Consider the following 20,233-nt stretch of genomic DNA (forward strand, 5'->3'; position numbering starts at 1 on the left):
ATTTTACAACTGCTCACTCTGTCAGAAAAGACAAAGTTGAGGTAGTATCAAATTAGGAAGCAATGCCATTAATGTTGGTATCTAAGGTCAGAAGTTGCAAAATGCGGCAGTACTGCTATGAGAAAGACCAGACTAGCTTTTGTCCCTTTACCTAAGCTGTGCTGAGCAGAAAGATTCTGCCTGCTGTAGGAGCAGAAGCAGCACAAGAGCAAGATGCGGGACAGAAGAAAAGCAGCTATCTTCTTCCTTTCCACCACTTTGTAGGTATGGTGGAGAGCAGGAAGATTTTCCCTCACCCAGCCAGAATTTCAGCCATCCCACTGCAGACAAGACAGTAAGTCCCAGAGATGCCAAGACATCTCTTTAGGGCATGATGGCAGATCTCCCCTGATGACAATACATGCATCATTCACAATCCCCACACATTTGAATTAAGCATCCTCTTCCCATTCCCCTTTCCCTTGCTGAATTCTATCACTGACAAAGCTTAGCATCTCTGCAATCCATGGAGCCTGATCTGCAAAAGTCTAAAATGCAGAACCTGCCACAACTCAGATCACCCTTCCCACTCATCAGATGGGAGGGCTATTTAATGCCCGCTTACACTGGCCCTCCCATCTGGCCAAGGGATATTGCCAGGCCAATGACCTAGCAGAATTCATTTGCTTTATATTTTGGCCAGGGGAATTTTACATATTATGCAGTGTCCAAATGGAGCCCTGAGAGTTATCTTCAGTCTTTATCCTCTCTTGCTTAGCTGCATCCTTCTGATACTTATACTGAGCCCACTAGGAGGGCTGGCAAGTGTGGAATGTCTGTATTACACAGAGTGGCTCCGAGCCACATCAGGCTTTACATTTCACAAGATAATTTATAAGCTGCCCTCCATTATTCTAAAAAGAACACAAGTACTCGTGTTTTCCACATACATGAGCCACTTTCAAGGATTAGCTTGTGAATCTCCACAACCAAAATCCTGAAAATTCACCTTTGCTGGAGTCATTTTCTTAAGATCTCTTCCTTTAAAAACAACAAGGTGAAGAGATCTCAAATATTTTAGAAGAATCACATCCAGCATACCAAATGCACATTCTACTACATCTCCAAAAGAAACTGCTGGGTTTCTTTTGGGATGTAGTAGGAAGCTGGGTCTATCTTGCTGGGAAGACATTCTCTTCTTCAAAGTGAAATGCTGATCTCCTGTTAGAAGCATATTAGACAACACCACACCATTATGCAGGTAACCTACAATTAACTTTTCTGTCAACTTCTGACAGGCTAAGGACAGCAGATACTCATGTAGATATCCCAAATACTGTAATTTCTCCAGCCCTTAAGGACCTGAGGACTTACCAGCCTGGGCTCAAATTCAAAGCCTCATGAAGCAGTGACACTCACTCAGATGCCCTGAAGAAGAGAAACAAATGACTTAGCATCTATCAAAAAGTCAGTTTGAAACCTCACCCTGTAAATGTGTAAAGAAGAGGGAATGTTTATGATGAAGCACAACAGAATATTTACCACACTACAAGTGCCTGTTTCAACCCACAACAGTAAATTGTAAAGGAGATTAGCTTAGGACAGTTGAGCCACATAGCCCAGCAAGAGCTAGTAAGGCACTTGGCAAGAACACATCCCAAGGACTCACTCAGGTAACCCAAAAACCATGCAAAGTCATGAAGTAACAGGTTCTAGAAAACCTTGGTTCCAGGAAGGACTAAACAAATCTGTGAAATGGGACCCTTACTGCTCATTTTCTGATACTGCAGATTGTGAAGCCTAAATGCTAAAAGGACAAATGAGGTAATTGTTAAGTCAGTTTTTCTTGCTAAAGGTGCACTTACAAATGAGATGGTAATTATCAGACTCTCCTTTGAGCCAAAACATTACATTCCTGTGCCTACCACCGTGATAGTTCACATCTCTACAAGAGAGAAGACAAACTACTCTCTGGCTTCTTGCAAGCAGCGTGTCATGCTCTACCTTGGTGCAAGTAGGCTTCTGTGAAATACTGTCCACTCAATCCAGGATTTAACACAAGTTCAGAAAGGATCTTCTGTATTCAAAGCTCAGGGCATCCATCACTACCTGAAGAGAAATGGGTGGATCCAGGAGACAGCTCTAAGAGCTTAGCTCTACGGCTATCACACTGTCACGGACATGAGAGAGACTGCAGATGAGTCTTCCCTTTCCTAATGCACCTCTATTGCTGCACTGCTTTTTCCCCTATCCATGGCACCAAGCCCTGGGAGGAGCAACAGAAGTGAAGGGTGTGGAGTAGTTGTATGCCAGATGGAAGGTGAATGGCAGGCAGGCAACCCAGGATCATGCAAACAAGCTCTGCCAAAACAAACTGAAAGGTGCCCTGGTGCTGGCCCTGACCCAACAAACTGTCTAGCCCCCTTCCTTACTTCAATGCTATTGTCAGGTCTCAACTAGTAATGTTAAGAACAGCTCCACAACAGCATAACTGATCTGCAGGAGCAAGCTGTAAAGTACAGTGTGAGAGAGAAAAAGAGAGAGAAAAAAAGAGTATAAATCCAGAAAGGACCAGTTATTACAGTTTAAAACTGCTTCTCTACCAGCTCTCAGAAGCAGCTGGAAGTCAGACTGGCAAACAAGCAGAGGCCTCCATGGATCCCTGCATGTTTCCATCACAGTGATGCTCAGAACAAACATGCTAAAGGCCTCACTGTTTCTCATCACGCAGTTCCTCACGCTCAGGCAGGACTGTCCCACTTCCTACCCAATACTCAGCAACTAAACTACCTGCCATCTCATCCTCACCTACCTGGAAGAGATACCAGGACTGGAAACCTACCCTCACAGTCTCAGAATTTCCACTCAAATACCCACACTGCCTCCAGGCAACTTTCCCTCAAACAAGGACTTACAGATCCAAAATGACGACGTGTCCAAACATTTCTGACTGCTTGTCTCCGAATCAGCTTTCCCCTGTCAGCATCCAGCAGCATCTGGCCAACAGCTCCTGAAACGTGAGAAAGGAAACTGTCAGTCACCTATTGACACAATACATGGAAACAGCCAGGCACGCGCAGAGCAACCCACAGCCAGGTGCCAGGGCAGGAGTCAGAAGCAAACTGCTGCACCATCAGGCTGCTATCTAATTGAAGGAGGCTTAGTGCAAAAGAAACTCCTTGTCTTCACTGCATCCCAGAAAGGGAAATTCTTTTAATCACCCCACCACTGAGCAGAATGCTTGTGCAGAATAGGAACCAGCCTGCAAGAGGCGGCTTGACCAATATCAAGAATCCAGTTTCTGTCATTCTGCCTTAACCAGCCCATCACACCAGCCTAACTTTGTTCTGCAGATTTCATTGTAACTAACTACACAGTTAGGCCCCCTCTGCCTACAATATCCAGGTATTCTTTGCATCCGAGGTGGCTCAATCCCTTGCTATTCCATTCAGCGAGCAACAGAGACACTCTGCAGATCAATGGACCTTGTGATTTTAAGTAGAAATGGACGTAGGCAATGTCTAATAACAGAACAAAGTGCTAATTCTGCTCTACACTCAAAGTATTTACAAGACTCTCTGAAGAAGCTTGCTTACAAGTCCACATTCTGTTGTACCCAGGAAGAACTTAGCTTTAGCGTGAAGCTACAGCAGCAGGTAGCTCTTCAGCCCAAACACTGCTATTCTAATTAGCACTGTAATACAAGAGGAAACTTAACCTCTTAGTCCCTTTTATCTGCCTTATCCATCTTTCCCAATAACACCCATTAGCATTTACAGTTCTCTTTCTAGCAGGCTATCAATTGCAAAAGCTCCAATTCTACTGTCTTCTAGCTTCTACCCACAATAACTCCTGACTCATTTCTGAGCTCACTGACAGATATAGCTTCACTGGAACAGTTCGCTGAGGGCTACCAGACTTGGGCTCACACCCACCAATACTCATGTCTTCAAGGAAAACAGACATGAACAGATACAGGGTCAGAAGACTGCAGGGGAAACCTAACAATTTACTTTGTTGCTCTCAAAAGCTAATGATTCCTCCATTCTCTCACAAAGACAAAAAACAAACCACCTCTTCACTGAGACAGGGTGCAGTAACAGTCACTGACTGCAACTGCACACACATGCTTGGCTCTAGTTGTTTCTATCAGACAGCACCCCTCCACGTAAAATCCATTCACAGAGCGGCCACGTCCTCTGCACTGTTTAATAAAGGTTGAATTTACCACACATCAGGAGCAGATGTGACATAGCACTGAATGGCTTAGACTATTCTGTCCAGGATCCACAGAACTAATAGCTACTTGGCATTCTTGCAAAACCACGCCACTAACCACTTGCATCACCTTCTCTCCAATAACAAGAAGGAGGACATCTAAGATGTGTTCCTCATCACTACCTTCTCTCATGTTGCTTTTTCTGATCCTGTACAGTTGCCTGTTCACCAGTGTTCAGGAACAGTAGTTTTCGATCCTTAACAGAAATATGGTGATACTGCTGCAGAGAATGTTCCTTATTTCACCATCATCTTCCTTTCAAAAGCAGCATTTCTTTGATCTTGCTCTTTAATCAGAAAGATAAGCTTGCATGACAGAGAAAATACCTTCCATAACACAATCATAGCCACATTTGTTTCTAAAGGAACACTACAGGAACATCCATTGGCTATCACCAAATCGGTACTCCCAGAACTCCAATCACATACTCACATGTAAAAGTAATTGCTGCTACTACCCTATCTAATCCCACAGCTAACCCAGAATTTTCACTCAGTTTAACCAGCCCACAGCTTAAATACCAGATTCTGGAGATTGGCAAAAATTAGGAGGCAATAATTTCTCCTTGTTGGCTTCATGGGAAGCGACAGCAAGAGATCTGTCACTTGTCTTCCTGTGCTTATGGACAGAGCCAACCTCAGCCCCCATGAGTCACAAACCAGATTACGCAAGGAGCTGCTGCAGTAAGCCTGATCAAGACTACTAATCAGAGAGATGGGGGATGTAGACACTGCATTGAGAGATCTTGTCGACGACAGAAGAACAAGTTGTCTGAAGTTAAGAAGTAGCCCCTATAGACTGCTCGTGCCAAGCACAATGGAAAAGGACTGCAAGGTTATTAAAGGATATTTTAACATTTAATGAGGTCCTTTCATGCAGAGAAGGAATTTCAATTAAAAATGCGTTCAGATCCATTCCGCTGCTGGTTACTTTGAGGCTCCAAGGCTTTTAGTTTAAAATAAAAAAGATGACAGTTCCCAGCTCAGGGATTTGCACCTCAGTTCTACTTGCATGTTAATGCTCACAATTCACATCTGAGTAACAGCATTAGAGTGTCTCTTGGATTAGAATTGAATTTCAGAAGGATTATTGCTCATTTCTGCTTTTTCCTATCAATTAACCTTGACTATTAAGCAGAAATCTCTGTTCCTTGCATGGGAGCAACTTCAAGAGATAGCAAGAGAAAGGGATCAGGTTCACTGTTGAAGAATAGGCCTGCCTAACACCTAGCGTATTTCCAAAGGAAATGAAATCCATGGACTCTACTTACTCTGCTTAGTTCTTGCTGAATATAAATACCGCTGAACAGGACATATCATGTGTCTGTCACGTACATGCACCCTGTGAAAGTCTCTCACAAGTTATCAGAATCACACTTCTCTTATGGTCCCGCTCCTTCCATGCACAATACAAAGATCCCCACCTCCCCAGCTCAGCTGGACTCCCTATCCTTAAGTATGGATTATTATCTAGTCACCATGCTAAGAACAGCTTAGCTTCCCTAACCTTTTTATAAAAGCCAGAACGGATCAGAAACACTAACATCTCTCACATGTAACTGGAATAGAACACAACAGCTGATTAACATCTGAACAGGAACAGGACAGGAAGCAAAAGACCCGAATACAATCCCCAGAAGGAATGTTAATGGAGAATAAAAATACCCAGGGGAGATTCTGACCAGGAAATGAATGCTAGCTTTCTAATCCATATAAGAACATAGAACCACCTTTAATGGCTACACATGAAATTGCACAAGAAGCTTGACAAAAGGTCACCTGCCAAGTTACCTTTAGCACTGACAGCTACAGAAAAGGCTACTAACAGCTTCTCATCCAAAAACACTGACAGACCAGAAGTCCATTTAGTTTGCTCAGTGATTCCTTTAGTTTGATCACTTTCGTTTGCTTAGTGATCCTTTTGATCTTCACAAGGTGGTTTAGGCTGCAAAATTCCAGAGCCTTGCTGTCTTTGCACCTTAGATTTTGTGTCTAACTCCATCTTCTCACCTGTGTTCTTTTAAGATCTTCCATGGGAAGACTTCTGGAGCAATATCTATTTCTTAGATATCTAAAGAGATGTAAACCAGGCCATTAGGAAACTACTCACACAGATTAGAAAAACTCTCAAAGCTCTTGAAAATAACCATGTGGGTCCAGCTAGTAAAAGCAACTCTTGATGTCCTAACAACACTTATCTGGCAGAGCCTAGGAGATCACGAGGGAAACTGAGGAGTCACAGCCTTACATTTTCCCTCTCAAACACAAGTTAGAGAATGGCTAAGGTGAGCAAACATCTGATGAGAGGGAGAGGGTGAACATGTCTCTAGAAAATCAACATGTAGGAAACCCCTTCCCAGACCCCCTGCCAGTTCCTGCACTGTGTAGGAGAGGAAGAAAAGGAGAAAGGGTTACCTCCCAGCAGTACATAATGAAAGAATATTACATTCGATTGGGATGAACTAGGAAAAACTTAAGTTTTTCAGCCACTGAAAATGGCTTTTCAGCACCTGTAAGTATTCCCTAAGTCCCATCCCAGCAATTAATACCAACAGTCCTCTTGTTTCAGCTCATGATTTTTTTAAGTTATGGGAAAGCTATAGCCTCCAACTTCTCAACTGCAAGGACTGCAAGTCACTGAGCTGTCCTTCTAGCAGAAAACACAGCAATGCTAGAGAATGCACCATTACTGCAACCTACGTGCTTGCCTAAATTTGCTCTCTAGAACATATCCTCCATCAATGAGCTGCAGTAACGCACAGATGGCTAACACACTGTGCAGTATCTACACAGACTGACAATGGAGCACAGCGCATCATTTGCATAATTAACAGAGGACAGATGGGCAAGTTTGTTGCAGTGACCCAACCTAGAAAGTACTTGCAAGGTCGCAGAGACTTTAAGCTCATCCCTGATGCTTGCAGGTGGTAGCAAAAGCAAATTTCAGAAAATGAAAAAGCTGTTTAGAGCAGCCAACTTCATTCTGAAATATTACCTGTACAATTGGACTTGTAGAGCATTTGTTTAGTTGTCATTGAACCTTCAGCCACCAGGAGAAAACACAAAGTGTATCAACCAGGTTCATGCTTTCCATTATGAAAGTTAACTGGCATGTGCAGTGCTTAGAGAATGACTACTTCCTCCACCACGAGTTTTGTAGGAGCCGAAGTCACCATTCACACTGGGGCATTGTGCATACTGGGGTGAGACAGTGTCAGGGAAGCAGCTTCAAATTTATTAGCAGGTCAAGGAACAACCTCAAGACAGTGTTCCAGAGTTCTCACACCTGTAACTAGCCAAGAAAGTCCCAGTCTATAAGGAGGAACAATCTACAATCACATACTGTGGCTAAGAATGACCAAGCTGTACAATGGTTTGCAAAGATCAGTGCACCCATCCTCCACGCATCACAACAGGCCCTTTCATTCCATAATCACATGGCTGCAGCCAAACATGACATACTGTTCAGCAAGTAATAAAAAGGATCAGCTTTTTCCCCAAGGTCTTGTCTATGTATACACTACACTAAATTAAATTGAATTAGAAAATAATGTAAAATGATATAACCCTCCTGGGTAAATGTTTTTAATTCAGTTTGAGAGCACTTTGTGTTGAATCAACTTAAGTTAAATAGATAGATACAAGACAAACTAAATTAAGGATGCCTATACAAGAATGCTGTGCTAATATAATCACAACTGTTTCAAATCTGATTAAGTTAAGTCAGTACAACTTCCCTGCACAGACATTAATCCTTAACAATATTGAAGTTAACCCCTTTTGTCCTTTCCTGCTTCTAAAGAAAGTTTTGTGTTTGCTTGTTTGTTTGTTTTTCCTTAAGAAAAGAGTGGCATTTCTTAGAATCAATATAAGCTAACCACATCACACATTAAGGTATTGACGTTACTGACATTGATATGACTGGAAGGTTTTTACCACTCCAATGCCAATCAAATATCATCATAGAGCTGAGACCTGCATGGTGTGACATTTTCTCCATTCTCCCTGAGCAAGAGAGGAAGTATGATAACAAGCACTTGAGCTGTACCCTGCCCTCCATGCACCCACGCAACTTTTGCTAGCTGATGTCCAACACACCTGGACCCGTTTGGACACAGACAAGGGAATGTTCTCCCCACTCTCATTCCTAAAGGAATGGCTCACCGACAGCTTACCTGAGCAACCAGAGCGTGGAGTTTGAGCATGTTAGCTAAGTGCCCCCAGGCACGGCCTTACTTCTGCCCTCTCCCACCAAAGCAGGAGGTACTGTTGCTAACAGCGTGGTAATCACATACACAAAACAAGTTTGAAGTCACAGGCGCGATGTGCTTACAATTCACACTCTAAAATCATCTCTGATCTCCCCAGTTCCCACAGCATTTCCCTCTGAAACAAGTTTGCCAAAATTAATTTCTAGCAATTTCGAACTACCAGTCTTTTTTTTCTTCCTCAATTAAAAACCATCTGAACCGTTTCTCCCCAAGTACCACGACAGTTCATCTTCATTCTTTTGGTCCGCTCGCTTCCATTTCTACTTGCTTCTCCCCTGTAGTCTCCGAGCTCGTTCTATCCTTCCTCACACCCACTGCAGCAGTTCTGTTTCACCACTGCCTTCCCTTGCTGCCTCTGAGCTACCCTGCAGAGCTTGCCTCTTCTCCAGTGCAACAAGCTTTCCCTGTTAGCACAGAACAACAACAGGGAAAATATTCTAAGCCCCTTGTTGCAGGGAACTGTTTCCCTCATCAGCCACCAAAACAATTGTGCCACCACTCTCAGGAACAGAGTGAGCTGTCACTTCTGCTCAGTACCAGAAGCAGCACCAAAACGAGAACTGTAAGGCCACTTCATTTGTTACTTTTTGAAAAGAGCTATTTTGAACCCTGATCACATGGCAACACAGGCTGTAGGTACATATGAGAGTTCAGTTGCTAAGGGAACCACACTTCCACACTTTTTATTTTACAAGATATAAATTCCAACCCTCAGGGGGCTGCAGGTACATTTTCACAATAAACTACTTGGCGCTGAATTTCAGATTCACACCAGTAGCTTCCAGCAGCTATGAGGTCCCGTGGCTCCAATACCAAAACCAGGATTCATGCTCACCATACTTGCATACATTGAGAAAAGACAATAGAAATTTCCATTAATAAGTAAAGAAACCGAGGTGCAGGGAGAGAAAAGAGCCTTGTGCACTGCATTTGCATGAAATTCCATAAAATTTTGTTTTCCAAAAAGGAGAACAGCCTCAGCTGTCATAAAAAAGGAAATGTAGGAAAATTCAGCAAGACAAAGTCCTATTTCTTGCACCTAAACCAGAAGTGATCTGAGCTAGAAAGAAGGAAAGCCTGCATGCGCCGAACACCTTCCTGACAGCAGTGAGCTGAATGACAAACACAAATAAAGCAGCAATCCTGATTGAGTAGTGGGAGAACAATATTTGTACAATTCTCAATTTTCTCTGCTGCTAGGGTTTAATCCTAGCAAGAATCATTTTGGTTTAATTAGCTTTTGCCTAGCAGATGGTCAGATGTGAGAGGCAGAGAATGGTACAGGCTTAACTGTTGTGTGATCGTGCAGCTGCATCTGTAGCCAAGCAGTTAAGCATGGCCAGGAGTCCAGCTGTAGTTTGCACAACACAGTTCATCTTTGCCATTAGCCAAATGTCAGCTCCCTCTTTCTCCAGAATAGATGTCAGGAGCAGAGGTACTATTCAAAGGCAGGCAAACACCTAATGTGCAATCTCACCACCATCCCCCTTTCTCAGGGAAAACCTTTAAACCTTAGTCAACTGAAAGTCCCTCTTTCTTCAGTGATACAGAAGCACATTCAGATGCATTGCCATGGAAACTTGAGCCATCCTTTATGCTATTTATCACAGAAAATCTAGCACAAATATTTTATGATCTTCGCAGCACTGAATATAGGCAGCAGACAATACAATGAAGTAAAATTACAGACTCCAGCACTGTGTGAGGACACCAGGAGGTCGTTCTTCAATCGACCAGCCTGGGCCTCACTTTACCTGCAATAAGCAATAGTTCTTTATGACCTAGCAGTGAAAAGCAGCATAGCATTGGGAGGAACAGAAGAGGTAGTGGGGCAATAAAATTACCCAACCACAGCAAGAAAAGAGGAAGCAGTTCACGGCAGAGCCACAGCAGGCTCCTATCCTGCCACTTTCCTTCTCCAGAAGTTAGGAATGATGGCGCTACCAACACCTTCACAAAGCAGGTATCCTGTCAGGCAAGGATGTGTCTCACCTCACCCAAGTCACAGCTCTAGAAACTGCAGCAAGGACTCCCCATGGATTTCCACTTGGCAGCCAGGTGTGATTCGGAGTGTTGGAGCACTGCACCTACAACACGCTGGCAGCAGTAGTCTCAACAGGCCACAATGCATGAACAAGGAAAGGAGGCTGCTTTCGAAAACATGCTTTGGGCCTAGCAGATACAGAGCTTGAGCCAAGGGCAGGAACAGGCACAAAACTTGTCTCAACTCTGTAAACAATGGAGCGGCACAGTTCCTGAAGCAGAACATAAGCCTGGAGCATCTTTTCTTTTTTGTGGTGTGGTCCCATAGTTAATCTGCCTCAGTTTGCCTCATCTGCTTTATTTTTTTATTTGTTTTGAATGAATTTCTTAGCTGTCAGCACCACTGAACTGCGGAAAGATTTTATGCTGAGAGTTCAGTCACAGAAATACAACATGGTTTAATCCAGTTTAGGAAAAGCAAACATATCCACCCACTCATCTTTCACTGGTGACCTGTATGAGGCACGCAACTCTGGCTATGCCCCTTCTCCCATTCACCTGGGTTCCAGCTAGTCCTCATACCAACAGGATCCTAGCAGCAGCAGCAGGGACCCACACCTCTACCCTTCACCCCGCAGATGGCACATGAGGAGCCTGCTCTGATCAGCCTTCCATGCATGCTGTGACAAACCCCCAAGCTCAACTTTCCTCCCTTGGGAGGACCACAGACATCCAACCCCAGACCAAGTAGCTTCTTCGATTCTTCTCTCAGACAAAACTCCTCCTCAGGGCACAGTTAGCATTCTCATCAACTGGCTCCTTCAACACTGGCGTTAGCAATAATGACAAATGTTGTTCTTCAGCAGGAGGTAATAATGAGCATGAATCCTCCCAAGGGGCAATTGTGGCCAAGGCCAAGCACTTCGGTTTTACCACAAGGTCAGCTTGTCCAGACTAGCACTGCATCCCCTGCCTGACATTTCTCTTGAAACTGAAGTACCTGGTCTATACTGCTGTTATCCCTGGGATTGCATAAGCTCATTATTCTAAGGTTATGGGGAAAAAAAAAAAACACCTCCTTTTTAGCAGCAAAGAAAAGCTCTTCACCTCCACAGGGCTCCCCTCTATAGCCTCCCCCATCAGTAAGCTTTATACAGCTCTTTAGAGAGCAAGTTGGGAATAAGAAACAAATTGCAAGCAAAGACACCTCTGGTCATCTATGCTCTAAGTGGCTCTGAGTAAAGAGAACAGTTGGTCCCACATGTCCTAAAGAAAGCAAGCTGTCATGTTCCACATACTTTTTTCTTTTTTGGGGGCAGATAGCAGACAAAACCACTCAAAAGGCTAGCAGGTCACCACTCATCTAAGGGCAAGGACAAATGCCAGTGTATTTCCAGGCAGTTGTTGCAAAGGGAAGATGTTTGTACAGTGCCAACAGCAAGCTGTCGGCTCATGTTTTCAGCTTCATGCAGCTACAAGAGCTGGGCTCTAGAGTCTGTGACTCTGGACTAAGGAATGTCTCGAATGCAGAAGCATCACATCTGCTGTTGGCTCAAGGTGCTCCAGGATCAGAACAATTCCCTTTATTTCACAGTCTAGCCACAGCTCTGCTTTCTGCTCTCTGTCCCACCAGGGGGAGATGTAGCTACTTGGTGAAAGTTAATGCTCCAGCCAGGAGAGCACACCTTCCTGGTAGAGAGGTGTTTGGGACTGGACGTCAAAGCACAGAGATCTGGATTCCTACAAGTTCCTGAAGACCAGCAGTAAAGTTAAACCAACTTTCTCTCCACAACATATTAAAACTCCCTGACAGGCAAGTAAAAGCATGAGAATCAGCCTTACTCCTTTCCTGGCAATCAGAAAGTAGCAGCAGAAGGAATATTTAATTCTAAAACCTTCATTTTTGCAGCTGCGGCCCATGTTGCATGACAAAGCTGGAACACAATGATTATACACAATGATTATAATGATTATAATTAAATGTTCAATCAGTAACTTTCCACATAATCCAGTTTTAGGCTTATTTATATTTTGTTACACTTCATGTTGCCACAGGATACATTGTTGAGCTTGGCACCACAGAATAGAGAAGGAAAAACAGTTTCAGGCAATACACTTTCTCCCCAACACCTGAGTCCTAGAAGTCAGGTAGAGTCAGTGGCAACTGGTATGAAATCAAACGCTTAGAGGAGAAATAAAATCAGGGAGAAGAGAGCCCAATGCAAATAATTTCCAATCCTTTCACAGTCATATACCTTTTGCAACAAGGTCTATGACTCTCCCTGATCATCTATCATTGAATTCCTGCTTTGAAAAGTGATACATCCTCCTCACGAAACAGCAGCATGGACCAGTCTGCAGCAACTGATCCAGTGACAATAGCCATGGCCCAAACCCAAAAACTATGCTATAAAGCCAGAACGCTTTCAAATGTCCATTCTCTCATGCCTGTTACTGTCTAAGAATGGCAGTAGGGAGGTCTTTTTCAGAATTCTAATATGGAAGCAATTGGCTGGTCAGGGAACCTAAGACTCCCAGAAATTATCAGAACCACAAGTTTTTAAGATAAAAGCAAATTGGTTAATGAACTGAACAGCCCAACAGCCCAGACTTTACTCAGGACAGATGTTTCATTTTTCTTCCCACAAACCTTGTTCACAAGGCACCCGTCCTCACACTGACATCAACAAAGAGACTATTTTTTCCCTGAGCCAGGCAAACAAAACACTTATGTACATAGAACTAGGGTGGCTTGTAAAACAGGGACATGAAAGATCTTAGTGCCTGTTTCTCTTAGACATCCAGCAAGGACCAAAATAATGCATCTGCATCTTGATCTGCAGTTCCTCACCAAGCTTCCAGTGTTCTTCCCCTGAAGTACTAGTCAGAAGCTGGGACAGTTTAGTGGTAACTTATTTGTGTAAGAACATTACTACACCGACTGGGGGAAGTGCTCCTACCTGGCTTTAATCCTGGGGCTATTCCACCTCCAGGAAGACATCTCATGCACAGTTTGTACTAAGCACACAGTTTGATGGCACGAGCCACTCAATCGTTGCTGACTGCCAAGAGCATACAGGCTGCAGGGGGACAAGCCAACCTTAATTGGCCTTAGCGATGTAAATTAAACCCCACAACACACCCAAGCAAACAGTTTCTTTGGAGAAGCAAGTATGAGTTATTTTGCTGCAGCTATAAAGGAAACATTGCTGCTAGGACATGCCCCTGGAGTGACTGTGCTGCTCAGCTCTCCTGCTGCATTCCTGGGGTTGTTTAGCAAGGACTCAGCTCCAGCCTCTCCACAAGCAAGAAGTCTGAACCCTGAATGCCATCTGCAAACACAGCCAGACTCCACCTCCTGCATGCCTGCAGGCCACCAGGTGTGGCCAGGAATGGCACAAGCTACACACCAAACACACCTTTGATGTGGAGCTGAAAGCATGTAGCCAGGGGGCATGAACAGCACGCCGCGCCGTGCTGACTCCCAGTGCAGGAATGTGGCTGCAACCACAGGCCAAGGAAGGCAAACACATTGCATTCCTCACCAGGCATGGAAGGAAAACAAGCAGCAAGCCCACACACCCGCCAGGCTGACACCCGCCACGCTCCCCACGCACGCCAGCCCTGCTACCGCCAGGGTCCCAACAACAGCTTCAGCCCCAAACTCTTCCACTGGGCCTTCTTGAGCTCTCTAGGTGACTTGAAGCCACGGGCAAGAGACACAGCGTAAGGCAGGAGAAGCACCCACTGGACACTCATACTGCGGGGAGAGGAGCCACCATCACAGCCAGGAAGCAATTGCATTCCAGAGCAGGAACAGAGTGCTGCACAGTAGCCTGGGAAGGGAATTTCCCTTCCTTTTCCTACAAGGCAAGAGGAGAATGCAACACTAAGCCTTGCTGATTCGAGGGGCTGAAAGGAGGCTTTGGACCCCTGCAAAGCACTCCGAATGCCCAAACTTTTATCCTTCTCCAGGAAACCACCCCAACTGAAGTCAAGCAGCTTTTCTCTGGGATGCGATCACTTCTGCATCCCATCCTCACACTTTACTCACTGCCCAGAAAGAGATCTGATTGTCAATGCACGTTATCCTGCTCTCCAACAGCACTGACATCACATTACTTAAACACAAGAAGAAAGACTCGGTGTATAAAAATTCAATGCATAAGGAACCTCCTGTCCCACTATTCTAGTTCGTTCATTTTATTTAGTGCCTGGAAGTCCAAAAAGCTTTCTGAAGAATTCAGTTACTAAAGGGTTCTAAACTTCAGCAAAGCACAGGAACGCCAGAAAGGAGCAGGATTTCATAAGGAAAGAATGACAGAAACTATACAACACAAGCTGGAACAGCAGAACAGAAATTCCCCTCTACTTTCCAGGAAGTGAAGAGCACACACACGGGAGGGAGCCCTGTGTCACTGCACAAAACAACACCAGTGAACTCCACGAGCACCAACAAAGGCCTAAAATACTATCATCTCTGGGGATCCTGGAAGGGGAAAAGTCAGTGTGGCCACAAGCTCCAGAGACACACCAACACATCTAGCAAGCTGCCAGAGCAGGGATGGTTTCTAAGGCTGTGGCCCTGCTGCTCCACACTCCACACGTGCACTTCAGGGCCCTCACTGAGGGGAATGGGCTGGTGTTAAGTAACCCGAACAGATCAGATGAGGTGCAACAGACTTTCCCATGCCCATTAAATTTCAATGCCTCAAACCATCTATTCCCTTTCAAGCCAGGAAGGTAAGTTGCTGCACTAGCAACAGCCTTTGGAAGAAAGAGGCATGAAAGGCTAGATTTACCAATAGATTTATATCCATAGATATAAATAGAAGCCTGGCAGGATGTACAAAAGCACCCAAACAGATTAGGTGTCTAAATCACTCTATGCTGGAGAAACGGCTTCTCCAGTTCTAACCACTCCATACCTCTCCAACCCCAACCACCACAAGAAAACCCAAAGCAGAGAGGACGGAAGCCCCTGCTGCTCCACAGGCTGCCAAGGGCCAGCCCTGTGCAATGCACTTCAGTGTGACTGCACCCAAATGCCCACAAGTCTCAACAGCACAACCGGCCACGGCCTCAGCATTCACAGTGTTTCCATCTGCCCAGTTCCTGGAATAGGAGCTGCCTCCTCAGCCTCTCCTCTCCCCGCCCCCACTACACCTTTATTTTTCATAGACTAAAAGCTGTTTTAAGACACAACCCTCATCCTGCCACCAGTGGGCGGGTGAGTGGGGGAAAGGGGCCCTTTATAATTGTAGTGTTGCAATCTGCCAGCCCAGCCAGGCTGCCTGTTCCCGCCTGCACCGTATTAAATACCTTATAACTGATTACACCCCCATGGGGCATGATTAGCAGTCTTCAGAGAACAAAGTCTACTTTCATAAGAATAAGAACAGACACGTACTGCTAACCTACTACACAGCTGGGCAGGTGAGGAAAGAGAAAAAAGAAGGGTGTGGGGAGGATAAGCTAACTGTATGGCTAACTCCATCCTTTCCTTCCCTCCCCTATTCCAGCAACTCTGAGTTGCTATTTCTACTGCCCTGACCCGTTCCCTTCAGACCTAACCCAGAAGATTCAGGTAACACAGGACAACAAACAACCTTCTGTCTTTGGAAGCTGGGCAAAGTTCTCACCTGAAGGGGATAAGGCCTTGAGGCAAGCAGATAGAGCTTTGCTCTGAGTGATGGCAATTCCTTCACACCAGTTCCTAGGAAAAGGGAAAGGTGAATTCCAACAACTGCATCAAAAACAGCAACGAGGAGGGAAAGCTTGCAATACAATCAGGTACCCACGCCCCTCTCTAACAACGTGTATATCTGGAAAGCTTACATAAACTACAGCAAAGCACCTGATTCCATCTCTAGGCTAAGAGCTCTCCTGAAATGTGCAATTTCTTTTCTTGTGGGCAGTGAGGAGGCAGCAAAGAGGAGGAAAATCCTCTGTATCTGAGGTAGATAATAGGGATCCCTAAACAGACACAGTCCATACGCATTGCCGCAACAAAGAACCAGCCTGATGGAAACTTACAACCAATCTGACATGAAATGACCTACCGCCCATTAGCAGGTGCCTACCACATCTCAAATGCCCACATAAACAGCTACAAACATATTCGGTACTATCTGGCCTCCATCTCAGCATGGCACAAAGAACCAAACTGACTGTAGAGCGTTTCACCAAAATGCATTAGAAAAACAAAAAGGAGGAAACTCCTTGGCTCAGGCAAGCCTAGCACGAGCCCTTCCACCTGCTCTCCCCAAATCAGTGACAGAAGAGAGCAAAGCAGGAAGCTCCAGGAGAATATTCTATTTCAGAGGGATGTCTGAGCAGCAGCCTCAACAAAACAGTAAGAACCTTTCTAACTGTTTTCATCTTGGAAACAAGTTCTCTGCTTTACCCAGAGCCTATTTTCTCTGCTCCGTGGATGCTTATGGTGCAGCCTGGCAGCACTTGTGTTTCACTAGTGCAGCTAGAAAGAGGTGCCCCACTGACACATTCCACCCAGATTCTTACCCAACCCACCCAAGAGGGAATTTGTACATGGAGACACCAACCCAGCTAAAATAATCTACTTATATCTGCATTACTCAGCAGCTGGTCCATCAGCCAGCATGCAAGAGGTATCTGAACTCCACTGTCTAGCCTCATTTGTACAGCAGAATCTGAATATTCTCTTTATTACAAAAAAAACTGAAGGCACCAACTGTCTCTAGGCTCCAACATACCCAGCATTGATGTAACAGCATCAATATTTGTAGAGTTATGAAACAGATAATGCTTTCAGGGTTTGGAAAAATGGGAGGTTTCACCATAAATACAAGTTAGTCATTAAAAGTTCCTGGAGGTAATTTAAATTAGCACAGACAACACAATAAGCCTGACTATGGGAGCTGAAGTTGCAAAGCTGTAATATATCCAAGTGGCCCAGTAAAACTTCTCCTAAAAGCTGCAAGTTAGTTGTGAAGCCCCAGATGGCCGCCTAAATCAGATTCTGCTGCCAGGGGCTAACAAAGGGGAAATCACACTTCACACACACACACACACACACACACACACACACACAAAAAATCTCCTTCAGCTCCTAAAAGACAAAAGCAGTCTACTCACATTTTGGATAAGTAAGTTATATTTATTGTGTGTGTTTATAAATATAAATATATAACTAAAATAAAACCCCCACAACTTACAATGATTTTTCAATCCCTCACCATGCTGGGCAACCACCAGTCAGGCACTTGAGCTCCCACTGGAGCACTACAATACAGTACTCTCCCCCCTGGCTGCTGTACCCCCAGCACTGACCCCTCATTCCCAGAGTAAATTGCCTCCTGCTGCAGAGAAGCACTCGGGCTATTCCATTACTAGTATTCACCACCAGAGCAAGAGACCCTAATTTAGCCCCGCACGGGCCTTCTGCAAACTGCTAATCCCCCATGCACAGCTGTTTTTCAAATGCATGGGAATGAGCAAACTGTAAACGATTTATGGCGCGTGGCAGGAAGACTCCTGGCTCCCTGCATAGGCGGGGTTTTGGGACAAGATCATGCTTGGACTAATGTTTATATTGCAAGTTGTCAGGCGGACAGTAAATCATCTCCAGAGTTGCACAGTAATACAGCTCTTCTCATCCAGCTGGAGCTTCCACGACACTGAATTCTGTTACAGCCATTCCAGATACACCTGGGAACCTATTACAAAGGCATAACCAAATCAAGAAGAAACAGGTACACTTTAAAATTGATTCTGCAGAAATTACACAGTCCAGAAAGGGTGATTTGCTCTCAGGAATCAGTCTGACCTGGTATGAGAAGCTTCCCCAAAATGACACTCCTTACTAACCTTAGGAAAAGTAGGCTGACTGCCTATGCAGACGTTTATTGACAGAGTGAATTTGCTACAAAAAAATCTACAAATCAGTTGAGAAAATCCTTCTCAATAAAGTTTGCATTTCCTAGGATTTACGTAACTGTAGCACAAGCAACACTCAGACATCTAACTCTAGAAGTTCAAGAAATATATTTTGCATACTTTAGTGCATGAGATGCTTTCTGCTCAAAGAAATGAAACCACTTTAAAAGGAGGATCTGAACTTGAAGTCCATTTTCAAGAAAGGTGACTTATAACAACTCTAAATTAAACAAACATTCCACTGTTTCTATTGCTTTCTTTTCCCCCATTTGACAGGACTGCACACCATACATTGGGTATGGATCGCATGCAGTAAAATGGGAAGGGGAAGACGCCTTAAACAAGGAAAAAACAAGGAAAATAAAACAGAACAAAACAGTAGAATTAATTGCAATTACTTTTTGCTCGTGTGAAATTAATCAGATTCCAAGTCACCTCTTGAGAATATTTTAACCTCCCCATTGGGCAGCAGCAGAGCCCTTGCTAATGAACAGGGAAGCTGTAAGATGAAATTTCATTGAGGAGACAATGAAGCAAGGCATCTTTGGGAACTGCACAGAGCTTGTGCAGCAAGACATATCCAGGTCTGAATTCAGTTACCCTGAGTGGCATATGCTAAAATAATGGTCAAAAAACTTATTGCCACAATAATTACCTAATTATTGCCTTGGGAAAATAACTTACGTTCTCTTGATACAAATGCTACAAAGTAAAATTTGCCTAAGGCTTTTTATGAGCCTAAGTATGATTCCTCAATACGAGAGAAACTACCTCATCTACCGCTTCTCATTCCAGAACCATTTGCACACGGGTGTTACATTAATGCAACCAGACAACTGAGTCTTTAAGTACAAGAGTAAGAAAACCCACAGCTACAATTTCTACAACAGTGCCAAAGCCAGCTTTACCGCACAGACAAAATACAAATACAGAAGTCAACCAAAGACAACAGTTGCCATACCCTCAGTTCTGAATTTGCTGACCCTTAAAAATCAGAAAGTTAAACTAGCTCTCTCACCACTAGCAGGAGGTACCTAAAAACCAGCCTCATCTCCACAGAAAACCTTATTTCTCAATCCTGACCCTTTTCACTTTTTAATCTTTATTCTCTCAGTACCACGCATCTGTTAAAGTCAGCAACTCCTGACACAAAAAGGCTACATTGTGCCCTAGAGCACATGCTGTTCCAGAGCAGCCCATAAGGAGGGTATCCACACACAGATCTTAGGGTTTGCATGACCTGCTCCTAGCTCTGAAAATCCTCCCCCTCTGCAATTATCTCCAGGAGTTCCCCTCGCATTTAGGCAGATACTGCAAGCACCTCTTATACATACCACCTTACCACTACCACTTACCTTTGTTAGTCTATCCAGCAAATCGAATTGATGCCTACGTGACCAAGCAGCACTGCTGCGCCTCTGAATCCCAGGCAAATTGGACAAGAGCATAGAACACAAGCTGTGCCTTCCCAAACATCAGTAAGGTAAAGATCATGCCACAAGATATGGGATCTTACTTGAATAGCTTTAAAGTCCACCTCCTCAGCTGCCTTTGGGATTAAAGTCCATTATAAAACTGCAACGTGGAAAGGCCAAGCTGCGCATGCTTCCCTTGCTTGGAAGCAAAGGCAAGAGAGACAACTCACTATGCCTGACCACTGAAGAGTAAAGAAACAATACTCACATGCCTTCACATTCATGAATAAGACAGTCTTCATCTATGGATTGTGGCTAACCGTTCCAAGAGCCTCACTTAAAATCCTCAACTATCAGCCCTAATCATAGCAGCTGTAGTGACTTTTTTTT

General features: G+C 44.3%; 2 protein-coding genes across 3 annotated transcripts in view; one reads left to right on the forward strand and one right to left on the reverse strand.

The window, feature by feature from the left end:
- Nucleotides 1-20,217, reverse strand: part of TJAP1 (tight junction associated protein 1) — a 34,545-nt gene extending 14,328 nt beyond the window's left edge. Inside the window, exons 1-3 of one of the 2 annotated variants that reach the window (XM_010706889.3) lie at nt 19,784-20,217; nt 2,895-2,989; nt 1,354-1,407 (exon numbers count right to left, since the gene is read on the reverse strand). The gene's annotated coding sequence lies outside the window, so the exon portion shown is untranslated. Of the gene's footprint in view, nt 1-1,353; nt 1,408-2,894; nt 2,990-16,153; nt 16,238-19,783 lie in introns of those variants that run through there. The other variant, XM_010706890.3, reaches the window with a different exon arrangement.
- The window catches only part of YIPF3 (Yip1 domain family member 3), a 9,535-nt gene continuing 4,519 nt past the window's right edge, over nt 15,218-20,233 (forward strand). Inside the window, exons 1-2 of the mRNA XM_003203948.2 lie at nt 15,218-15,254; nt 16,034-16,098. Coding sequence (XP_003203996.2) covers nt 15,218-15,254; nt 16,034-16,098 — 102 coding nt within the window. The remainder of the gene's footprint in view (nt 15,255-16,033; nt 16,099-20,233) is intronic.

The sequence above is a fragment of the Meleagris gallopavo genome, chromosome 2 (assembly GCF_000146605.3).
Source record: "Meleagris gallopavo isolate NT-WF06-2002-E0010 breed Aviagen turkey brand Nicholas breeding stock chromosome 2, Turkey_5.1, whole genome shotgun sequence".
NCBI classification, from domain to species: domain Eukaryota; kingdom Metazoa; phylum Chordata; class Aves; order Galliformes; family Phasianidae; genus Meleagris; species Meleagris gallopavo.